Here is a 21603-nt window from a genome sequence, read left to right on the forward strand (position 1 = left end):
GGAAGGGAGTAGAAAGGAAAAGGATAGAGAGAGAAACAGAAGACAGGGACAGCGTTACCACAAGAAGCCCAGGCGCTCTGTGGGCATCAGCTCGGCGTATGGAGTGTGTGTGCTGCAAGCCAGGGCGAGCCCACATTGCTTTTGTGAGTGGCTGGGCGTGATTTCCAAGGATGGCACCTGCGTGTCTCTGGCATGGGTGAGCAATGGCTGCAGGCTGGCTGCTGCAGGCTGGCTGCGGGCTGGTTCTGTGGCACTGGTGGCTCTGGGCTGGCTGCAGGGGCTGGGGCTGTGGTGGGCAGGTGCAGCAGGCTCGGGGCTGTGGGCAGCATGGCAAACGTGGCAGAGGCGGCGGGTGGGTGCAGGCAGCATCCGCTCCATTGGGGAGCAATGAAGGAACATCCAGGACACGCAAGCATGAGCTGCCTCGGGGAAGCAGTGAAGCAGGGAAGAATGGATGCAGGCAGGGAAGAAGGACCACCAGAGGAAAAGGTAAGGGAGTGGAGTGTCGATGATATTTTTACCCAATGTCCAGGAGGAATGATGCAACTTACCCCATCTTATCAGAAGGCTTATTAAGTACTTTATTATACTATATTATTCTATACTATATTACAATACATCTAAACTGAATCTGCCAAGAACTCAACTGCACTCCACTGCACACAATCTCATGACTGTCAGCTGACAGTCCAGACACACACAGACCTGGATTCAATTGGTCACTGAATCAAAACACTCACACCAGAATCCAATTACAAATTCCCTTCAGGTAAACAATCTTTCACAATGCATTCCACTTGTGAACAATACAGGTGCAGTAAATGAGATAAGAATTGTTTGGATCATTCTTTGCCTCTCTCACTGCTTCTCCCAGGTTCAGAGAATGTCAATCCCACAGGGGAGGATGGCCAGGCTGACCCTCTGAGCGAGCCCCTGATCCCTCCAAGAAACCCAAAGCAAAACACTCCTGTTGTGTCACAGTTTGCTGCTTTTATTTGCAAAGGCTCCTCCCACAGCCTAATTTCCCAGCCATTTTTCCCACACATTTTTCCTGGGCATCTCTCCCACCAGCCAGTGGGGGTCACTCACAGCCCAATCACTGAAGCTTTCTCTCCCAATTCTCTGTTGTGTGAAGCCTTGCCAGGGACAGGGTTCTTAGCACATGTACAATCCACAGAGTCATTTTTCACCTCATGTGTAGTATATGTTGAAACATAAATCCAAATCAGATTTGTTCCTCCTAACCCCCATGTGCTTAGTGGCTCTGCAGTCCCCCTCCCACTGCTCCCACTAAGGTGGCTTACTGGTGCCCGTCGCAGATCCAAGGTGGCACAGCACCTGGTTCCCTGCTCCTGGGACAAAAATGCAGCTCTTTGGTTAAACTGGCAGAAATGGTGTTTCTATATTCAGCTCTGTCAAAGAAGCTGAACAAAGTGGGAACCTCCCTTGAAATGGAAAATACAACCACCTTCTCTCTGAACTATTGTAACTTTGAAATTATGGGGCTTTTAGGTAAAGATGTGGGAGCAGGAATAACAGTTCTTTACTAGAATGTGTTGTGAGAAACAAGTTAATGTAAGTTGACTTTCACGTGATATTATACAAATTGATATTGCATTATTGATTTTATTGTTGATTAAATATTGTGATGTTATTGGGACAGTGATGTGCATTGTGGAGCGGCTGATGTTGGGGTGGCCATCCAAGGGTGGGGCCCAGCCATGGCCCAGCCCCACTGCACAGGGATGGCCATTGCCCAGCCCTGCTCTGCCCAGCCCCAGGTGGCAGCCAGCACCTGAGGGTCCCCCCTGCCCCCTTGGCTTTGATTATGGCAGCTTTAGAGATGAATGGGAAATTGAAGAGAGCCATTCCCAGCAGCATTCCAGGAGCAGCTTCCTCTGATAAATCCCTTTTTTTGGGAATGTGGAAGGGGCTCTACCCAGAGCAGGAGGTTCTGGCATTTCCCACTACAGGATAGAAGAGTCTCTTGTTCCCTCATTCCATGGGAAGGTTCTGGTGGGAAAAGCTTTGGATTCAATGGGTGGAAGGTGGAGGTTGGATTTCTCATGGAATTCCTCTCCCACCCCTTTCCCAGGGAGCTGGGAAGAAGCTCCCCAGCCCAGTGCAGCATTCCCTGGATATAATGGAGGCAGTGTGGAAAACATCTCATCCACCAGCTGGGCTGGGATCTGAATTCTTCTGTTGGGAAAAACAGAGCTGCAATATTCCCTGGTGTGAGAGTTTGTCAGAATTTTCCCTCTGCCTCACGATTGTCCTTGGGAGATCACTGAAGAGAAGACCCCCCCCCCCCCCGTCTATATCTGGCTCTGAAGGAGAAAAGTCACACGCCACGGGCCTTGAGACCTGAAAGCTCAGTGTTAAGCTATTGTTTTCACAAGTGTGTTTGCTGTATGCTAAGAAGGGGCACCATGCTCTGTTTGCAACAATAGTAGCTTTGGAAGCTGTCCCACCTCTCAGCCTGGCTGGACTTCTCCTGAATTTTGGGTGGTCTCCCACAGAAGACCCTCACTTGTTTTACAACCACCTTGACAGACAGACTGAGATATAAAAAGCCTCTCCATCAAGGACTGAGACATGAAACTCCTAAAAAGGCTCCTCTGCTCCTTCCAAGGACTGGGACTGAAACCCCCAGCCCGGGGGAGGTGTGTGAGGGAGGCAAGCTGACCGAAGCGAGATGTTTGCCTGCAGATTGTGACCACTGGAGAAAGAAAACAATGGCTCTCATTTACTGTTGAGAACATGGACTACCTGTTACATCTGTTCCCTATTGTATCTGTTTCCTTCCCTCACAATTTTCAATAATAAAAACCTCTGACTTAGCTAGAGCCTTTGAGATCTCCCCAGTGTAGCAGGCGGATCCTCGACTGGACTGCACCAAAGGACTTCGTCACTGTGTTGGTAGCTATATCCCCTCTCTCTCTCTCTCTCTCTATCTTTCTCTCCCTTAATTCTCTATCGCATTTTTGCTGTGGTAATTTCAATAAAACTGCATTTGTTTTGATTATCACTGCAAACCCCCTCGTACCGTGTTGGTTTTTTGCACTCTGAGATCATTCCTACGAACCATCAGGTCATCTGTCCACTAGGACGGACCCTGACACCTGGATATAATGAAGGCAGTGTGGAAAACATCTCATCCACCAGCTGGGCCAGGATCTGAAATTTTTCTATTGGGAAAATGTGGAGAGCCTGGTTCAGTTCCCAGGCTTGATTCTATAAATAATTAGGCTCTCTCAAGCACTACTTTATAAACAATAAGATTCTCAGACAGTCTTCCCATAACAGGCAAAACATTCTGTCCTTGGGCTCTCTGGGAACAGATAGCTGCTCTGGGAACAGATATGAACATTTTGAGAACTTTTCATATCACAGTGAGAACGCTGGTCCTGTTTTCAATAAACAAACCACAGGTATTGTAAAACAAAAGGAGGGGTTAGAGTTTTCTCTGTAACCTATTGTGAGCTCGAATTTTGCAATATGCATGAAGTTAATTAACACTGTTATATAAAGTGGCTGATTGATCAAGAAATCGGAGTCGATGCTCATCAATCGGATGGTCGTCTCCCTTCATTTCAATAGGAAAAACAGAGCTGCTGGCAAAGGATGGGACATCCAGGAATTTGGGAATCTTCCATTGGGAAGAGCAGCGTGAGGATGAAGCAGAATTCCCATCACGCCAAGATGGACAAGCAAGGGCCCCGTGACACAGAAAACATTCTGGGGTTCCTGTTCTGACAGGGATTGAATAATTTTCCACCAGGATTTAAGAAAATTCCCTGACTTGGGGTCCGTCAGGGGAGTTCACTGTGAGGAACTGGGCAAGGAGCATCCTGGAGATGGAGATCCCTGGGGATGGAAGGTGTGCATGAAGGATGCAAGAAATTACAGAATCACAGAATCACAGAATTTCTAGGTTGGAAGAGACCTTTAAGATCATTGACTCCAACCCATGTTCTAACACCTCAACTAGATCATGGCACCAAGTGCCACATCCAGTCCTTTATTAAACACATTGAGGGATGGTGACTCCACCACCTCCCTGGGTAGATGATTTCAGTATTTGACCACTCTTTCTGTGAAAAACTTCCTCCTGAATTCTAGCCTATATCTCCCTTGGTGCAACTTGAGACTGTGTCCTCTTGTTCTGTCTGTTGTTGCCTGGAGAAAGAAACCGACCCCCAGCTCACCACACCCACCCTTCAGGAAGTTGAAGAGGGTGATAAGATCACCTCTGAGTCTCCTTTTCTCCAGGCTGAACAACCCCAGCTTTGTCATTTGTTCCTCATACGGCTTGTGCTCCAAGCCCCTCACCAGCCTTGTTGCTCTGTTTTGCGGAGAAAAGAAGAAACTTCACAACTTTATAAAAGTTGTAAAGCCCGGTATGCCTTTGTTATGACGCGCGTGCCTCGTCAGATGTAAGCCTCCCCAAAAGGCATGCATACCCCTGAGGATTTCAAGTCTCCTTTTATCCCCCTTCCAAATGCATATGCATACAGTTTCACAATTGGTTCATACATATTCATTCCGCGTGACATTTTTCGCCAGTTCTTCTTTATCAAAGGAATTCCTAGGCAAATCGACCATGTGGTCGTTTCTGTTTTTCTTTCTCTGTCTCCTCGTTTCTGTTTTTCTTTCTCTGTCTCCTCACTGTCTCCGGCATGTGAGTTTTTCCGTCAGCTTTGGCCTCACAGACTTTTCACCTCTCCTAGACACTTCACCTAATTCAGAATGGATCTCTACTCTGTCTCAGTGTCACCTGGTCCCACAGCACTGCTGGCCTCCAGGGGGGCTCCACCAGGAGCTGGGTGGTCTGGGCACCTGTGGGTGACAGGGGACACCAGCCTGCCAGGGCCACTGTGGGGCTGGGGACAGCAGGGTGGAGCCATGGCATCCCCTGAGGACTCAGTAGCGAGGCTGAGGGTCTGGGCTGGAAAGGAGAAGGGACAGGACTTGGTGGGGGTGGCACTGCAGGGACAGAGACACATGGGGCACAGGGTGTGGGGACTGTCCCCAACTGTCCCCATGGAGTCAGCAGTTCTTGTGGGAAAGTGTGTCTCTCCAAAAGATTTGGAGAGTCAGGGGGACATGTCTGTGTCACAGCCACCCTTGCACCACATCCATGTGGCACAGACACCTTGGGAACAGGGACACCGAGGCCACCCTGGGCTGAGGCAGAACATGGGGACACTGTGGACACCCTGGGCACAAGGACACCACAGACACAGCCCATGCTGGCCCAGGTCGCCCCCACCAGCTCATGATCCCATCCCCATGATCCCATCCCCATGGCCACATCCTCACCTTTCTTGTCCCCTTCTGTCCCTTCATCCCAGTTCCCTTGTCCCTATGCCCAGAGCTACCTGAGCCCAAAGGTGCCAGTCCCCACATTCCTGTCCCCATCCCCAAATTCCTGCCCCCTCTTCCAGTCCCCAAAGCCACCCTGCATCCCCAGTCCTACCAGTGTCCACTGTGGGTAACATGGACTGCCTCTGCTGGCATTGGGGACCTGCAGCCCCCCTGTACCCCATCCCCGGGGTGTCAGGCCCATGCCCGGGGCACTCACCCCACAGGAGCAGCGCCACCTTCCTGGCCATGTTGGTGTCCCCAGCCATGTGGACTGGCTGTCACTCCTTACCGGGGGCGGCTGTCCCCTGGGTGGTGGCTCTTTGGCCAAAGCGGAAGGAAGCAAGGTCAGGTCTGATCCTCATGCATAGGTGGCACCTGGTGGGGGCAGGGTGGCCACAAGCTGAGGACAGGCTGTGGGAAGGGTAGGGACAGGATGGGGACAAGGCTGGATGGGACAAAATGGGACATGGGGTTCCTAGGAATGAGGGGCTCAGTGACTTTAGGGAGCCAGGGCTGGGTGTCCAGGGGAATGGGGAGTCCCAGGGATGGGGTCCCTGGGAATGGAGGTCCTGAAGAGGGGGAGTCACCAGGGATGGGGTTGCCATGGGAATGGGGTTCCCCAAGCATGTGGGGACTCAGGGATGGGAGTCCCAGGGGAATGTGGGCTCCAGGGATTTGGGGTCACGGGATGAGGATACTGGGAGAATGAGGGGTCCTATAGTAATGAGGGTCCTGGGAAAATCAAGGTCCTGGGGAAAGGAGGATTTCAGGGGATGGAATGAACCAGAGAGAGTTCCTTAGGAGGGGGGCTCTGGGCCATGGAGATCCCGGGGAATGTAAATATTGGGATAGAGGTCCCAGGCAAGGTGGGACCTAAGAAATTGGCTACCCTTGATTTGATTTCCAGGGGTATGGAGGTCCCAGGGATAGGCAGTGGCTGGATGGACCCATACATCCCAGCTCCTTCCCAGAGTGCCTCAGATTTTGGGTGATCCAGGGCTCAGCACAACCCCCCCAAGTTGCTAGCAGACTGGATGTGACTCCAGACAGATTCTAAGGGGCTCTAGGCCTGTGTAGCTGCTGCAGAGTTGAGAATTCTATCGGAGAAAAAGCCCAGCCTGTGGTTTGCTCAGCCCTGCAAGGAGCACAAAACCCAAAGAGACCCCATGGAGTGGCTCTTTTGAGAGTCTTTGATGGTTTTCAGAGCAGGGCTGGCTGGAAACTGCCCATGCAGTGGCAGCTGAGAGGGAATCAACCTGAATATGCAGCAATTGTTCATTTGTTCCTCTTGGTAAGGCACCCAGAGAACCATAAAACTACTGCGCAATCCACCACACTGAGCTCAGCAACTTGACTCAGACTGTCTTCTTTGAACTAAACCTGCAGCCTTCTGCAACCTCATGGAAAGAATGCTTGGGTTCAGGTCGTGGCCACCAGACAAGATTGAAAATTGTGGAAATACTGTGCAGGGGCTCTACCTGCACCCATGGTGGGGCTGTGGGGAGTGACCCTGTGTAGATTCCAGGTGTCCCCAAAGCTGCTCCATCCCTGCCCTACTCACCTGAGTTATAGGCAGATGGTTTGCAGGAATTGTGGCATAAAGCCATCAGAGGTGCTACTGTGGACCTGAGACCTGCCTGGGGTCAGGCACTGCCTTCCTTCCATTCGGGATCATGGAGAGCAGTCACAGATGTTGTGCAGAGTGTGTGTCTGGCCCCGGGACACTGCTACGCTGCCAGTGGGCACTGGGATCCAACCTGCTGCCTTGGTGGCTTCTGCCCGCTGCCGGTGGTGGTGCTGGGACTGATTGGTGCCCGTGAGTTTGCAAAAGGAGCGATTTCCCCTCCTCCCTCCCGTCTGAGGCAGCCATGGCCCCTGAGGGGATGGAGCTGGACCGGGGCGCCCCCCGCTGGCCGCGAGTGCTCCCTGCAGCGCCCCCTGCTGGCCGGGAGTGCTGCCTGCAGCGCCCCCTACTGACCGTGGTTATAATTGCCACAAAAACCAACAGTGCTGAGCAGGACGGAAAGTTCTGGGTTTTTGTTGTTTGTGTTGTTTGTTCTGTTCTAGTTTATAAATTTCTCAGTAAAGAGCTGTTCTTCCTTTTCCTACAGTTCTGCCTAGAAACCCTGTAATGTTTGCAATTAAAGAGAGTTTTAGGCATGGGTCTTCTTTCTATTCTTGGAAGATTCACACTTTCTTTGACAGATATTCCTCATTTAAATGAGTTTTCACTTCCTGGGTTCCAGCATGAATGGGACACACACACCAAGAAAGTCAGGGTCAAGGACTTGACCACCTCATGCTCTTAAAAGTCAGTTGGGCAACCAAGAGCCCTCTCCCCAGCTGGCATTTCTGGCCACCTGGCCACTCAGGAGCTGGCTTTGGCAGAGCGTCACACTGTCCCCGGTGTACAATGGCTGACAGACTGATGGACAGACGGAGCACTGTCTCACCAAAAGCAAGGCCTGACCCACCCCTGCCACACGCAGCTGTTCCAAAATGACTCCAGACATCAATCTTTTCCTATCTCTGATACCCCACCCTGTGCCATGGCCTGATCCTGACTGCCAGGGCAAAGGGGGAGGCTCTGGAATCCCCACAGGGCCTTTGTGACATTCTGGTGTGGGGAACAGGGCAGAGGAGGGATTTGAGACAGGGGACACAAGAATCCAGAGCCTCCTGAAGGCCACTTTGGCCATCAGAGCAAAGTAGATCCTGCCAGGTTCCTCTGGTGGAGGAAATGTGCTGAGGGAAATGTCTGGGGTTTGCTCCTTTTCAGTGAATATCCCTGGAAACTGTTTCTTTTTTGACAATTTGGACTCTGAACCTTGCTGCTGTTGGTTTTTTTTGCTGGTTGCTGTTTCAGGAAATTGTTCTTCTCTCAGCCCTTTGGGATCTTTGTGCCTCCATGGGAAGGGCGAGGGGCACTTTTTAGTGGCAGCACACACACGAGTTGGTGCCCATGGGTGGGGACCCCCAGTGCCCCCCAGTTCCCCACAGTATCATGGCACAACCTCATTGATGTCCCTGGACTCCCGTGGTCACTCCTGGTGTCCCCGCAGCTCCGCGTAGGTCACCTGGTGATCCTGGAGTGTGGTGGCGAGGGGGGACACTGCGAGAGACACAGGCTGTGGGATCTGGATGGGGTGACACTCGTGGGTGATGTGTCCCTCTGCGTGTGTCCCTCCCATACTCTACTCACCCCCTGCCCTCTTGGGGACCACAACGTGGGCGTACAGCACCTCCCCCTCCTCTGAGGGGGCCAGGGGATCGGGGGGGGCCCTGAGGGTATATAGGGGATGTGGGGGAGGGGATGGAAGGGCTTGGGGGTTGGGGCAGAGGGGAGAGTGTGGTTTGAGCCCCTCATTCACATTTCCTCTTACTTCCTGACAGCTGCAAAAGAAAGAGGGAAGAAGTCACTGTGTGGTCCCAGCGTCCTGACCCCTCTCAGCATTCCTGAACCCCCATGGTATGCCCAAGCATTTCTGAAGCCCCCCAGAATCTGTGGACCTCTCCAGTGCCCCTAACAAAGTCAGCATCAAGAACCCAAGCCCAGCTGGACAGAGAACCCCCAAAGAACCACAGGGCCCCTGAAAGAACCCCCAAAATCCCTACAGGACACCCCAGCACCTCCCCAAACCCCACAAGACGCCCAGAGAAGGTCACAGTTCTGGGTCTGTGGGTGCTGCCCTATCGCTCCCCAACTCTGGGGGCCTCTACAGCTCCCTGAGACCCCCATTTCTCCCAGGACACCAGCCTGCCAGGGCCAGCATGGGGCTGGGGACAGTGAGGTGGTACCATGGCATCCTGTGAGGACTCACCAACGAGGCTGATGGTCTGGGCTGGAAGGGAGAAGGGACAGAGCCAGGTGAAGTTCATGGGGACACTGTGGACACCTTATGTTTGCACTGGCCACCTCCACCAGCCCTACAGCACCTGCCCCATGGCCACATCCCCATGGCACTGTGCCCATGATCCCATTCCAATGGCACCTGTCCTCACAGCCCATCCCCAAGCAAAATGGCCCGTGTCCCTGTCCCTGCATCCCTGTTCCCCTGTCCCCATCCCCACAGCTACCCAAGCCCCAGGGCTCTTTCTGCCATATCCTTGTCCTCACATCTCTATCCCCCTGTTCTTGTCTCCACATCCCAGTTTCCCTGTTTCTGTCCCTAAAGCCACCCCAAATCTCTGGTCATACTGGGCTCCATGCCTATGCACTTGCTCTGCTGCCATTGGGGACCTCAGGGGACCCTGCAGCCCCCCTCTACCCCCTTCCCACCAGTCTGTGCCTCACCAGGGCCCATTCCCTGGGCACTCACCCCAAAGGAGCAGTGCCACCTTCCCAGCCATCCCGGTGTCCCCAGCCATGTGCACTGCCTGTCACTCGCTGCTGTGGCCACCACTCCCCTGGCTGGCAGCTCTTTGGATGAAGGGGAAGGAAGGGAGGTCACGTCTGTCCGCACATGTAGGTGGCCCTTAGGGGGGCAGGGCAGGGTCAGGATGGAGCAAGTGTGGGGACCTCGTGGGACATGGGCGTGAAGGTGGGAGGTGGCGGGAACATGGTGTTGCCAGAATTTCGAGTCTGAGGCTGTGTAGGGAGCCAGGGATGGATGTTCCCCCTGCCCCCTTGGCTTTGATTCTGGCAGCTTTAGAGCTCCTGCAGAGGTGAGAATTATGTTGGGTAAAAGACCTGGCTGTGGTTTATTCAGCCCTGCAAGAAGCACAAAACCTAAAGGGAGCCCAAGCAGTGGCTCTGCGTGGGCCTTTGATGGTTTTCAAAGGAGGGCTGACTGGAAACCACCCCTGCAGGGGCTGCTGTGGGGGACCCAGTGTGGAAATGCAGCAACTGATCCCTTTGTTCCTTTGCCCAAGGGTCTGAGAGAGCCCCAGCACTACTGCAAAGCCCACAGCAATCTGCTCAACAACCTGACCTGGACCCTCCTCCTCCTCCCTGCCCTGCCATGGATGGACAGTGGCCGGATGCCCGGCACCCACCACAGCCGCTCTCTCACTGCCCTCCGCACCTGGATGGGAGAGAAAATTGACAAAAAAGGGTTCCTGGGTTGAGACAAAGACCAGGAGAGATCAATCATCAAATCCTGTCATGGGCAAAACTGCCTCGGAATTAGAGATATGAATTGAATTTATTGCTGATGAAATCAGAGCAGGATACGGAGAAGTCAAAACCTTCAATACAGCTTCCCCCTGTTATGAATAGCTATGTAGTCATTGGTTTTCACTATTATATTTGTGTTTGTAAATTTTTTGATACAATAAAGTTTGTAATCACTTTTTAACTGCTTTTGATACAATACAATTTGTCTGCCTTTTTATCCTAATCCCTGTGTAGAATATATATTTCAATGTGATAAATATATTATAGTTTAGCCTCACCCAAAATATCAAGATAGAGACAATGTGCTGTTTATTACAACATTAACTGTTGCAGAAGTAGCTAAAGCCTTTATTTGTGTAACTAAGTGACCATGGCGATAGTAACTCAGATAATTTTGTGAAATAGCTAATGTTGATTTAATGTACTGGTGGAGTATCTCATCTGTATAAGAAGAACACATTGAAAAGAAACACATAAACAAACAATAAAAGAAAGACCGCAAAGAGGAATTTACCACTGACTCTTTGGCTATCAAGAACTGTCAAACCATAGAACAGGGGGACCTTGTGAGGGAATAAAATATATAAATTTAATCCGTAATATTGCATGGACTTTAAAAAAATTAATCAAGGGTCAAACCAAATGAAAGAATTTCCAGAACATGTGAACTGAAAGAATGTTTCAATATGTATAACCCTCCTGAGTATGTATTTAACAAATACAATGAAAAGCTATGTAAGAAGAATTGTTGTGGTTAACCGTGTGCCTCTGGCGGTTGCCAAGAACCCAGTACGCTGTTTACTGTCCCTTTTATCACTTATTAAACATTTTATACGTATGAAGAGTGAGCCTTGTTTCTCAAACAGTTTAATGAAAAAGTGTCATTTTGGGTACAGTAAGAGGGGAAAAATGTCGTGTGCTTCCGTGGCACTGGGAGAGGGATGGAGGAGCCCCGCGGGGTCCTGTGAAGAGGAAAAAGAGACCCCTGAGGGGAATCACTGCCCCCCAGTGCACCCAGTGTCACAGCATGCTCTCGTATTCACGGGGGTCCCACTGTCCCTCATGGGGTCCTGACAGCTCCATGTTGCTCACTTGTGGATCATGAGGTGGCGCAAGGCTGGGGGACACCCATGGGGGCCCCGAGAGTGACACTGGTTCTGGGGACCTAGTTGGGGGGTGACACCTGCAGGTGATGTGTCTCTGTCCCCCCCTGTACTCATCCCCTGCCCACTTGGTGCCCATGATGTGGGTGTTGAGCACTGTCCCCTCCTCTGGGGGGGTCTTGAGGAGGATGGGGGGGTCTGGGTGGTGTCTGGGGAGGGGGAAAGGGGAGTCCCAGCCCAACCCCTCACTCACCTGTTCTGCAGCTTTCTGGCAGCTGCAAGGGAAAGGGGAGGGGATGACCGTGGGGACACCGGGACCCCTGAACCTTCCTGGGACCTCAGCAGCTCCAACCACCCATGGGATCCCCAAATCCCCACTGCAGCCCTGATTCCCAATGGATCCCTGATTCCCCCCGGACACTCTGACACACCTGAACCTCCCCCCCCCCCGAACCTCTGCACCACCGCAGGATCCCCAACCCCCCCTGGTGCCCCCAAGTGTCTGGGTCCCCAGAACCCCAAGCCTGACAGGGACAGGCACCCCCAAACTCCACCAGGACCCTAGAAAGATCCCCCAACATCCCTGCACAGCCCTCCAGGACCTCACCAAGCACTCCCGGAGCTCCCTGTGCCACCACAATGTTCCTCAAAATCCACCCAGGGAAGGCCCTGGAGCCCAACTAAGACCCTCCAAATTCTCCAGAAATCCCTCAGGACCCCCAGGCGAGGTCACTGCAGGCTCAGTTTCCCCCAGCTCAGAGGCCCTGGGGGCTGCCAATCTCTGACCCCACTCTGGGGGCTTCCCCTCACTCCAGGACACCCATCCCCTCCATTGTCACCCACCCCAGCGGTGCCACCAGTGACAGCCCCCGATGACAGCCAGGAGCAGGAGCAGGAACAGGAGGGTCCTGCTGACATTCGCAGCCATGGCTGGGGACAGAGTGGGACACATTGGGGTCATCCTGAACTGCAGGAGTTCTGAACACCCTGGTGACCCCGTGTGACCCCACCTGTGACCCAGGGTGAGCCAGGTGTCACCACCAGGGCCAGCCCAGGGGTGAGTGCCCGGAACACGCAGTGCCCGTCCTGTCCCAGCTGGTTGGTGGCCATGCACTGGTAGGTGCCCGAATGTCCCACATTGACGGCCCTGAGCTCCAGGACAGGACCCTGGGCCACCTCGTTCCTGTTGTCCAGCCATATGAAGGTGACAGGGGCTGATCCCACCTGCACCCAGCAGCGCAGGGTCACGGGGTCACCTGCACGCACTTGGTGTGCCAGGGGACCGGGGGTGATGCTGGCATTGGCCATGGGCACTGTGGGGACAGAGATGGGGCTGAGGCCACAGGGAAGGGCTGGCAGGTGGTGTGAGGGGATAGGGATGGGGTGATTGGTGTGATGGGGGATGTTGGGGATAGGGGCACCTCAGGAAGGGGTGAGGGGACACAGGGCAGAGGTGAAGCAACACAAGCAAGATGTCAGGGGCACATGGAGGTGCCCAGGAAGGGGACCTGAGGAGGCTGTGGGGGCTCCCCGTGCCCGTCCCCACTCTTACGGTACACGTGACGTGGGGCCGGGCGCTGCTCTTCTGCATGGTTCCCGCCTCGGAGCGCACCTGGCAGCTGTAATTCCCTGAGTGGGAGACCCCTACGGTGGGCACCAGTAGCTGCGGGACCCCTGTGGGCCCCCCACCACCTGCCTGTCCTGGTAGAACATGTGCAGGAGGGGGACTGGGCCTGGGGGTGCTGAGGCAGCTGAGAGTCAGGAGGGACCCCACAGTGGGCTTGGGGGGACCCTCCAGGACCAGGACCGAGAAGAGCGCTGGGAAGGAGAGGGGAGGTGAGGGCTGTGACTCCGAGTCCATTGGGAAGTGGCTTTGGATGTTTCAGGAGATTGATGTTCCAACCGCAGGGATGCTCACCGTGCACTGTCAGAGTCACTGGTGCTGAAAGTACCCATGATGACACTTCAGAAACCACCAAGCCCCTGCATTAGTAGTGGCCGCTGTGGTGCAGCTGCAGAGGAGACAGTGACAGCTCGGTCCCACTGAGGGACCTCTCCACATCCTTGTCCCAATGGTAGAATCTCACTCCAGTGACCGGCATGTCCCGCCAGTGCTGGCAGCGCAGTGTCACCGTGTCCCCCTCCAGCAGCTCCCAAGTCGACACCTGCAGCACCAACTGGGCTGCAGGAGAGAGGGATCCTTTCAAACCCGGTGTCCCGTTTGCATGGGGATCCACCCGTGGGGTCACACCCAAATCAACAGGGATTCCCAATTCCAACACAGGGCTCCCCCCACCCCGGGATCCTCTGGGATGCTCACCATGGACTGTCACTTTCACTGACGCTGGCTCCTTCCAGCCCCAGGACCTCACTCAGCCCCTACAGTGGTAGTTGCCGCTTTGGCTCAGCTGCAGATTGGACAGGGACAGCTCTGTCCCATTGCGGAGCCACGCTACTTTCTTCCCCTTGTGGTAGAAGGACACCAAGCTGATCAAGCTGTTCCACCTGCCCCAGCAGCGCAGTGTCACCGTGTCCCCCTCCAGCAGCACCCACGCTGGCAACTGCAACACAACCCAGTCTGGGGACAGAGGGGTCCTGACACATCACAGAGATCTGGAGGGTGCCCATATCACCGGGACATTGGTTCCATTGGGTCACACCCAGCCCATCATGGGTCCCAAGTTTCAACACAGGCGTGCACCATACTGAGAAGCTCTGGGATGTCCCCAGAGCAGAGGATGGGCTCTGCTCTTACAGGAGATGACCCATGGAGCTGAGCCCACCCAGAGCCCTTGGGGTCTCTGTGGGTGCCAGGCTGGGGACACCCAAACCCCGCTCACCGTCTGAGACTGTCACAGGGGGGCTGAGCCCAGTCCCGGGTCTGTCACATGTGTACGTGCCACTCTGGGTGACAGTGAGTTTCTCAGGTCCCTCCTGCCACCAGCGCTGCCCATCCCTGCACCAGGTGGTGACAGCGGCGGTCCCCAAGCCCTGGCAGGTCAGTGTCACCAGGTCCCACAGCAATGCTGGTCTTCAGGGGGGCACCATGAAGAGCTGAGTGGTCTTGGCACCTGTGGGTGACAGGGGACAAGTGCCTGCCAGGGCCACCATGGGGCTGGGGACAGCAGGGTGGGGACATGGCATCCCCTGAGGACTCACCAGCGAGGCCGAGGGTCTGGGCTGGAAGGGAGAAGGGACAGGACTTGGTGGGGGTGGCACTGCAGGGACAGAGGCACAGGGACATGGGGTGCATGGACTGTCCCTAACTGTCCCCATGGAGTCAGCAGTTCTTGTGGGAAATTGTGTGTGGGTGGTCCCCAAAAGATTTGGAGAGTCAGGGGGACATGTCTCTGTCACAGCCACCTGTGCACCACATCTGTGTGGCACAGACACCTTGGGAACAGGGACACTGAGGCCACCCTGGGCTGAGGCAGACAGAACATGGGGACACTGTGGACACTCTGGGCACGAGGGCACCACGGACACAGCCCATGCTGGCCCAGGTCATCCCCCACCAGCTCATGATCCCATCCCCAAGGCCACATCCTCACTGTTCTTGTCTCCTTCAGTCCCTTCATCCCCGTTCCCTTGTCCCCATCCCCAGAGCTACCTGAGCCCAAAGGTGCCAGTCCCCCATTCCAGTCCCCACATCCCCATCCCCAATTCCTGCCCCCTGTATCAGTCCCCAAACCCACCCTACATCCCCAGTCCCACCAAAGTCCACTGTGGGTAACATGGACTGCCTCTGCTGGCATTGGGGACCTCAGGGGACCCCTCCACCCCCTGTGCCCCCTCCCCATCCCTGGGATGTCAGGCACTCACCCCACAAGAACAGCACCACCTTCCCGACCATCCCGGTGTCCCCAGCCATGTGGACAGGCTGTCACTTGCTGCCAGGGGTGGCTGTCCCCTGGGTGATGGCTTTTGGATTAAGGGGAAGGAAGCGAAGTCATGTCTGTCCTCACGTGTTGGTGGCCCTCGGTGGGAGCAGGGTGGCCACAAGCACAGGATTACGGGGATGTGACCTTGGGGACAGGCTGTGGGAAGGGTGGGAACAAGGCTGGGCTGCACACAGTAGTACATGGGGTTCCCAGGAGTGGGGGGCTCAGAGGGTTTGGGGAACTGGGGAGGGGGTCAGGGGAATGGGGGGGTCGCAGAAGAATGGGGTCCTTGGCAATGGGGAATCACTGACGATGGGGGGGCCATGGGAATGGGAGTCCCCAGGGCAGGAGGGCCACAGGGATGGGAGTCCCAGGGGAACGTGGGCTCCATGGACTGGGGTCATGGGATGGGTATGCTGGGGGAATGAGGATTCCCATGGGAATAGGGGTCCTGGGAGAATCAAGGTGCTGGGGGAAGGGAGATTACAAGGGATGGAATGGACAGGAGAGGGTTCCTTGGGAATGGGGTGCTGGGTAATAAAGATCCTGGGGAATGTCAGTTCTGGGATGGGGGTCTCAGGCAAGGTGGATCATAAGGAATGAGACTCCCATGATTTGATTTCCAGTGGAATGGAAGTCCAAGGGATGGGCGATGGCTGGGTGGACCCATAGGTCTCAGCTCCTTCCCTGGGTGCCTCAGATTTTGGGGTGACCAGAGCCCAGCAGAGCCCCCACAAGGTGCCTGTGGCCTGGGGGTCACCCCAGATAAATTCTGAGGGCCTCTGGGTCTGTGAATCGGCTGCAGAGGTGAGAATTATGTGGGGGAAAAGGCCGGCCTGTGGTTTGCTCAGCCCTGCAAGAAGGACAAAAGCCAAAGGGAGCCCAAGCAGTGGCTCTGGGAAGGCCTTTGATGGTTTTCAGAGCAGGGCTTGCTTGAAACACCCCCTGCAGGGCCAGCTGTGAGGGAACCAGTCCAGAAATATAGCAGTTGATCATTTTTTCTTCTTTGTAAGGGACAGAGAGAACCACAAAACTACTGCACAATCCACAACAATCCACTAAACAACCTGACCTGGACCCACCTTCTTGAACAAAACCTGCAGCCTTCTGGAACCCCATGGAAAGAATGTTTGGGCTTGGGATGTGTCTGCCAGATAAGAGGGAAAACTGTGGGAATACTGAGTTGGGGCTCTGCCCCAGGACATGATGTAGCTGTGGGGAGTGACCCTGTCTGGATTCCAGGTGTCCCCAAAGCTGCTCCATCCCTACCCTACTCACCTGAGTGAAAGGCTGAGGGTTTGCAGGAATTGTGGTGTAAAGCCACCAGAGATGCTGCTGTGGACCCCAGACCTGCCTGGGGTCAGGCACTGCCTTCCTTTCATTCGGCATAATGGAGAGCAGTCACAGGTGTTGTGTAGGGTGTGTGCCTGGCCCCGGGACACTGCTACGCTGCCAGTGGGCACTGGGATCCAACCTGCTGCCTTGGCAGCTTCTGCCGGCTGCCCATGGTGGTGCCGGGACCGATTGGTGCCCGTGAGTTTGCAAAAGGAGCGATTTCCCCTCCTCCCTCCCGTCTGAGGCAGCCATGGCCCCTGAGGGGATGGAGCTGGACCGGGGCGCCCCCTGCTGGCCGCGAGTGCTGCCTGCTGCGCCCACTGCTGGCCGCGTTTATAACTACCACAAAAACCAACAGCGCTGAGCGGAAGGGACAGTTCTGGGTTTGTATTGTTTGTTGTGTTCTGGTTTATAAATTTCCCAGTAATTAGCTGTTATTCATTATCCAACACTTTGGCCTGGAAGCCCCATCATTTTTGAAATTAAAAAACAATTTAGGGATGGGTCTTCTTTCCATTCCAGGAACATTCCCAATTTCCTTGGCAGATATTTTGCATTTAAATGAGTTGCCAACTCCTGGGTTCCAGCGTGGATGCGACACACACCCCAAGGGGAGGCAGGGTCAGGGACTTTGTCACATCATGCTCTGCCTTTTAAGCCAGTTGGGACACCAAGGGCCCTCTCCCCAGGTGGCACTTCTGGTCACCTGGCCACGCAGAAGTTGGCTTTGGCAGAGCATCACACTGTCCCCAGTGTTCCATGGCTGACAGACTGATGGACAGATGGGGCACTGTCTCATCAAAAGCAAGGCCTGACCCACCCCAGCGACACACAGGTGCTCCAAAATGTCTCCAGACATCAAACTTTTCCTGTCTCTCACACCCCACTCTCTGTCATGGCCTGATCCTGACAGCCTTGGAAAAGCGGTGGGCTCTGGAATCCCCACAGAGCATTTCTGACATCTTTGTGTGGGGAAAATGGCAGAGGAGGGGTTTGGGAGAGGGGAAAAGAAAATCTAGAGCCTTTTGAAAGCTGATTTGGCCATCAGAGTAATGCAGGTCCAGGACCCTTCTGGGTTCCTCTGGTGGAGGAAACGTGTTGGGGGAAATGTCTGGGGTTTATTCCTTTTTGGGTGGCTTTCGCTGGAAATCATTCCTTGTGTGACCATTTGGACGCTGAACCTTGTTGTTGTTACTGTTGGTTTTATTCTCTCTCATTGCTGTTGCAGGAAATTGTTCTTCTCTCAGCCCTTTGGCATCTTTGTGCCCCCATGGGGAAGGAGGGGGGCAGTTTTTAGTGGCAGCACACACACGAGTGGGTGCCCATGGGTGGGGATCCCCAGCGCCCCCCAGTTCCCCCCACTGTCACAGCACATTCCCGTAGATGTCACCAGGTTCCTACAGTCACCACTGGGGTCCCCGCAGCTCCGCGTAGGTCACCTGGGGTTCCTGGAGGGTGGTGGCGTGGGGGACACTGCGAGAGACACGGGATGTGGGATCTGGGTGGGGTGACACTTGTGGGTGTTGTGTCCCTCTGTGTGTGTCCCCCCCTGTACTCACCTCCTGCCCTCTTTGTGACCACGAGGTGGGTGTACAGCACCTCACCCTCCTCTGGGGGGGCAGGCGATCCGGGGGGGCCCTGTGGTAATAAAGGGAATGTGGGGGAGGGAATGAAGTGCTATGGGGTGGGGTAACAGGGGACTCATGTCTGGAGCCCCCCACTCACCTTTCCTGGTTCTTTCTGGTGGGTGCAGAGGAAGGAGGGGAGATGTGACTTTGGGGTTGCAGAACCATGAACCCTCCCAGGATTCCTGACCCCTCAATTGACCCTCAATTTACAACAGAACTCTCAAGCATCCCTGAAGCCCCCCAGAATTCACGAACCTCCCCAGTTCTGCCTCAAGAAACCAAAGCCCAGCAAGACAGATACCCACCAAAAGCCCCCCAGGGCCCCTGAAAGAATCTCCAACATCCTTGCAAGACCATCCAGAACCTCCCCAAACCCTAAAGGACCCCCAGGCAATGCCACAATTCAGGGGCTGTGGGTGCTGCCCAATCACTGTCCAACTCTGGGACCCTCTACTGCTCCCTGGGACCCCCATTCCCCCATTTGTCACCCACCCACACGGTGCCACCAGTGCCAGGCCAAAATGACACCCACGACCAGGAGCAGGAACAAAAGCACCCCAGCAACCCCTGCAGTGACTGCAAGAAATAGAGGGGGACACATCAGGGTCCCTCATCAACCCAGGGGGCCTGCACTCCCTGGTGACCCCGTGTGACCCCACCTGTGTCCCTGTGTCCCCATGTTTTCACCTCCAGGGCCAGCTCGGGGCTGAGTGCCTGGAACACACGGTGCCCGTCCTGTCCCAGCTGGTTGTTGGCCACGCACTGGTAGGTGCCTGAATGTGCCACATCAATATCCCTGAACTCCAAGAGGGGACCCCGGGCCACCTCCTGCCCGTTGTGCAGCCAGGTGAAGGTGACGGGGCTGAGCCCACCTGCACTGAGAAGCACAGGGTCACGTTGTCACCTGCACGCACCTGGTGTGCCAGGGGACCAGGCGTGATGGTGGCATTGGCCACGGGCACTGTGGGGACACAGACAGGCCTGAGGGCAATGGTATGGGCTGGCAGGCATTGTGGAGGGATAGGGATGGAAGGAATGTGTGTGATGGATGATGTCGGGGATGGGGTCACACCAAGAAGGGGTGTGGGGACACAGGACAGGGGTGGGGGGACACGAGAAAGGCATCTGGGGGTCATGGATGTACACAGGCAGGATACCCGAGGAAGCTGTGGTGGCCCCTTGTGCCCATCCCTGCACTCACTGCACACCGTGACGCGGAGCCAGGCGCTGCTCTTCCACATGGCCCCCCCCTCAGAGTGCACCTGGCAACTGTAATTCCCCAAGTGGGAGACCCCCACAGTGGGCACCAGCAGCTGCAGGGACCCCTGTGGGCCCCCCACCACCTGCCCATCCCTGTAGAACACGTGCAGGAGGGGGGCTCGGGGCCACAGGGGGCTGGGCGTGCTGAGGCAGTTGAGAGTCAGGGGGGCCTCCTCGGTGGGCTCGGAGGGACCCTCCAGCACCGGCACCATGAAAAGCTCAGGGAAGGAGAGGGGAGATGAGGACTGTGGCTCTGAGTCTGCTGAGAAGTGGCTTTGGGGCTGTCAAGAGATTGGAGTTCCAGGTGTGGGGGTTCTCACTGTGCACTGTCAATGGTGCCGATGTGCCCATGATAACATCTCGGAGTCCATCCAGCCCTTGCAAATGTAACTGCTGCTGTGGTGCAGCCGCAGAGGGGCCAGGGATGGCTCGGTCCCATTGAGGGACTTCTCCACCTCCTTGTCCCCATGGTAGAATGGCACCCCGGTGACTGACATGTTCTCCCAGCACCAGCAGTGCAGTTTCACTGTGTCCCCCTCCAGCAGCTCCTGCACCAGCACCTGCAGCACCAAGTGGGCTGCGGGACCGAGGGGTCCTGTCACACCAGGGTATCTTCTTTTGATGGGGATCCCCCCATTGTGTCACACCAATTGCACCAGGGATCCCCAATTCCAGCATGGTTTTCCCCACAGTGGGATGCTCTGGGATGTCCCTAGAGCAGGGGACTGGTGCTGGTCACACAGCAGGTGACCCATGGAGTGCAGCACACCCAGAGCCCTCAGTGTTCCCATGGGTGCCAGGTTGGTCACATCCAAACCTCCCTCACCATTTAAGACTCTCACGGGGGAGCTGAGCCCACTGTTGGGTCTGTCACACTCATAGGAGCCACTCTCACTGACAGTGAAGTAGCCCCGTCCCTGTCGCCCCCAGCGCTGCCCATCCTTGTACCAGGTGGTGGCACCGGCGGTCCCTGAGCCCTGGCAGGTCATTGTCACCCGGTCCCACAGCACCGCCGGCATCCACAGGGGCTCCACGAGAAGCTGGGTGGTCTGGGCACCTGTGGGTGACAGGGGACACCAGCCCGCCAGGGCCAGCGTGGGGCTGGAGACAGCAGGGTGGGGCCATGGCATCCCCTGAGAACTCACCAGCGAAACCGAGGGTCTGAGCTGGAAGGGACAAGGGACAGGGCTGGGTGAGGGTCATGGGGACACTGTGGACATCCCATGTTTGCACTGGCCACCTCTACCAGCCCTGCAGAACCTGTCCCCATGGCCACATCCCCATGGCCCTGTACCCATGATCCCCTTCCAATGGTACCTCTCCTCCTGGCCCATCCCCATGCTACGTGGTCCTTGTCCCTGTCCCTGCATCCCTGTTCCCCTGTCCCTGTCCCCACACCTACCCAAGCCCCAAGGCTCCTTCTGCCACATCCTTGTCCCCACATCTCTATCCCCCTGTTCCTGTTCCCACATACCAGTTCCCCTCTTTCTGTCTCTACAGCCACCCCAAAACTCTGGTCACACTTGGCTCCATGCCCTGCTCTGGCACTCCTGGCATTGGGGCCTCAGAGGACCCTGCAGCCCCCCTGTGCCCCCTCCCCACCAGTCTGTGCCTCACCAGGGTCCATCCCAGGGGTTTCAGGCCCATGCCCGGGGCACTCACCCCACAGGAGCAGCGCCACCTTCCCGGCCATCCCGGTGTCCCCAGCCATGTGCACTGGCTGTCACTTGCTGCTGTGGCCACCGCTCCCCTGGCTGGCGGCTGTTCGGATGAAGGGGAAGGAAGCGAGGTCCCATCCTGACCCCACGTGTAGGTGGCCCTTGGTGGGGGCAGGGCGGGGACAGGATGGGGGCAGGCTTTGGGGACCTTGTGAGACATGGGGGTGATGGTGGGACATGGTGGGGACATGGTGT

General features: G+C 55.6%; 1 protein-coding gene across 1 annotated transcript in view; it reads right to left on the reverse strand.

Moving 5' to 3' along the window:
* The window catches only part of LOC134434366 (Fc receptor-like protein 5), a 63240-nt gene extending 43053 nt beyond the window's left edge, over positions 1-20187 (reverse strand). Inside the window, 6 exon segments of the mRNA XM_063183032.1 lie at positions 13505-13763; positions 14160-14164; positions 14427-14657; positions 14746-14766; positions 15428-15507; positions 20048-20187. Of these exon segments, the coding sequence (XP_063039102.1) occupies positions 13505-13763; positions 14160-14164; positions 14427-14657; positions 14746-14766; positions 15428-15507; positions 20048-20187 (736 nt within the window).
* Positions 20188-21603: the final 1416 nt, after the last annotated feature.

This window comes from Melospiza melodia, unplaced genomic scaffold (genome assembly GCF_035770615.1).
Source record: "Melospiza melodia melodia isolate bMelMel2 unplaced genomic scaffold, bMelMel2.pri scaffold_35, whole genome shotgun sequence".
Lineage (NCBI taxonomy): Eukaryota > Metazoa > Chordata > Aves > Passeriformes > Passerellidae > Melospiza > Melospiza melodia.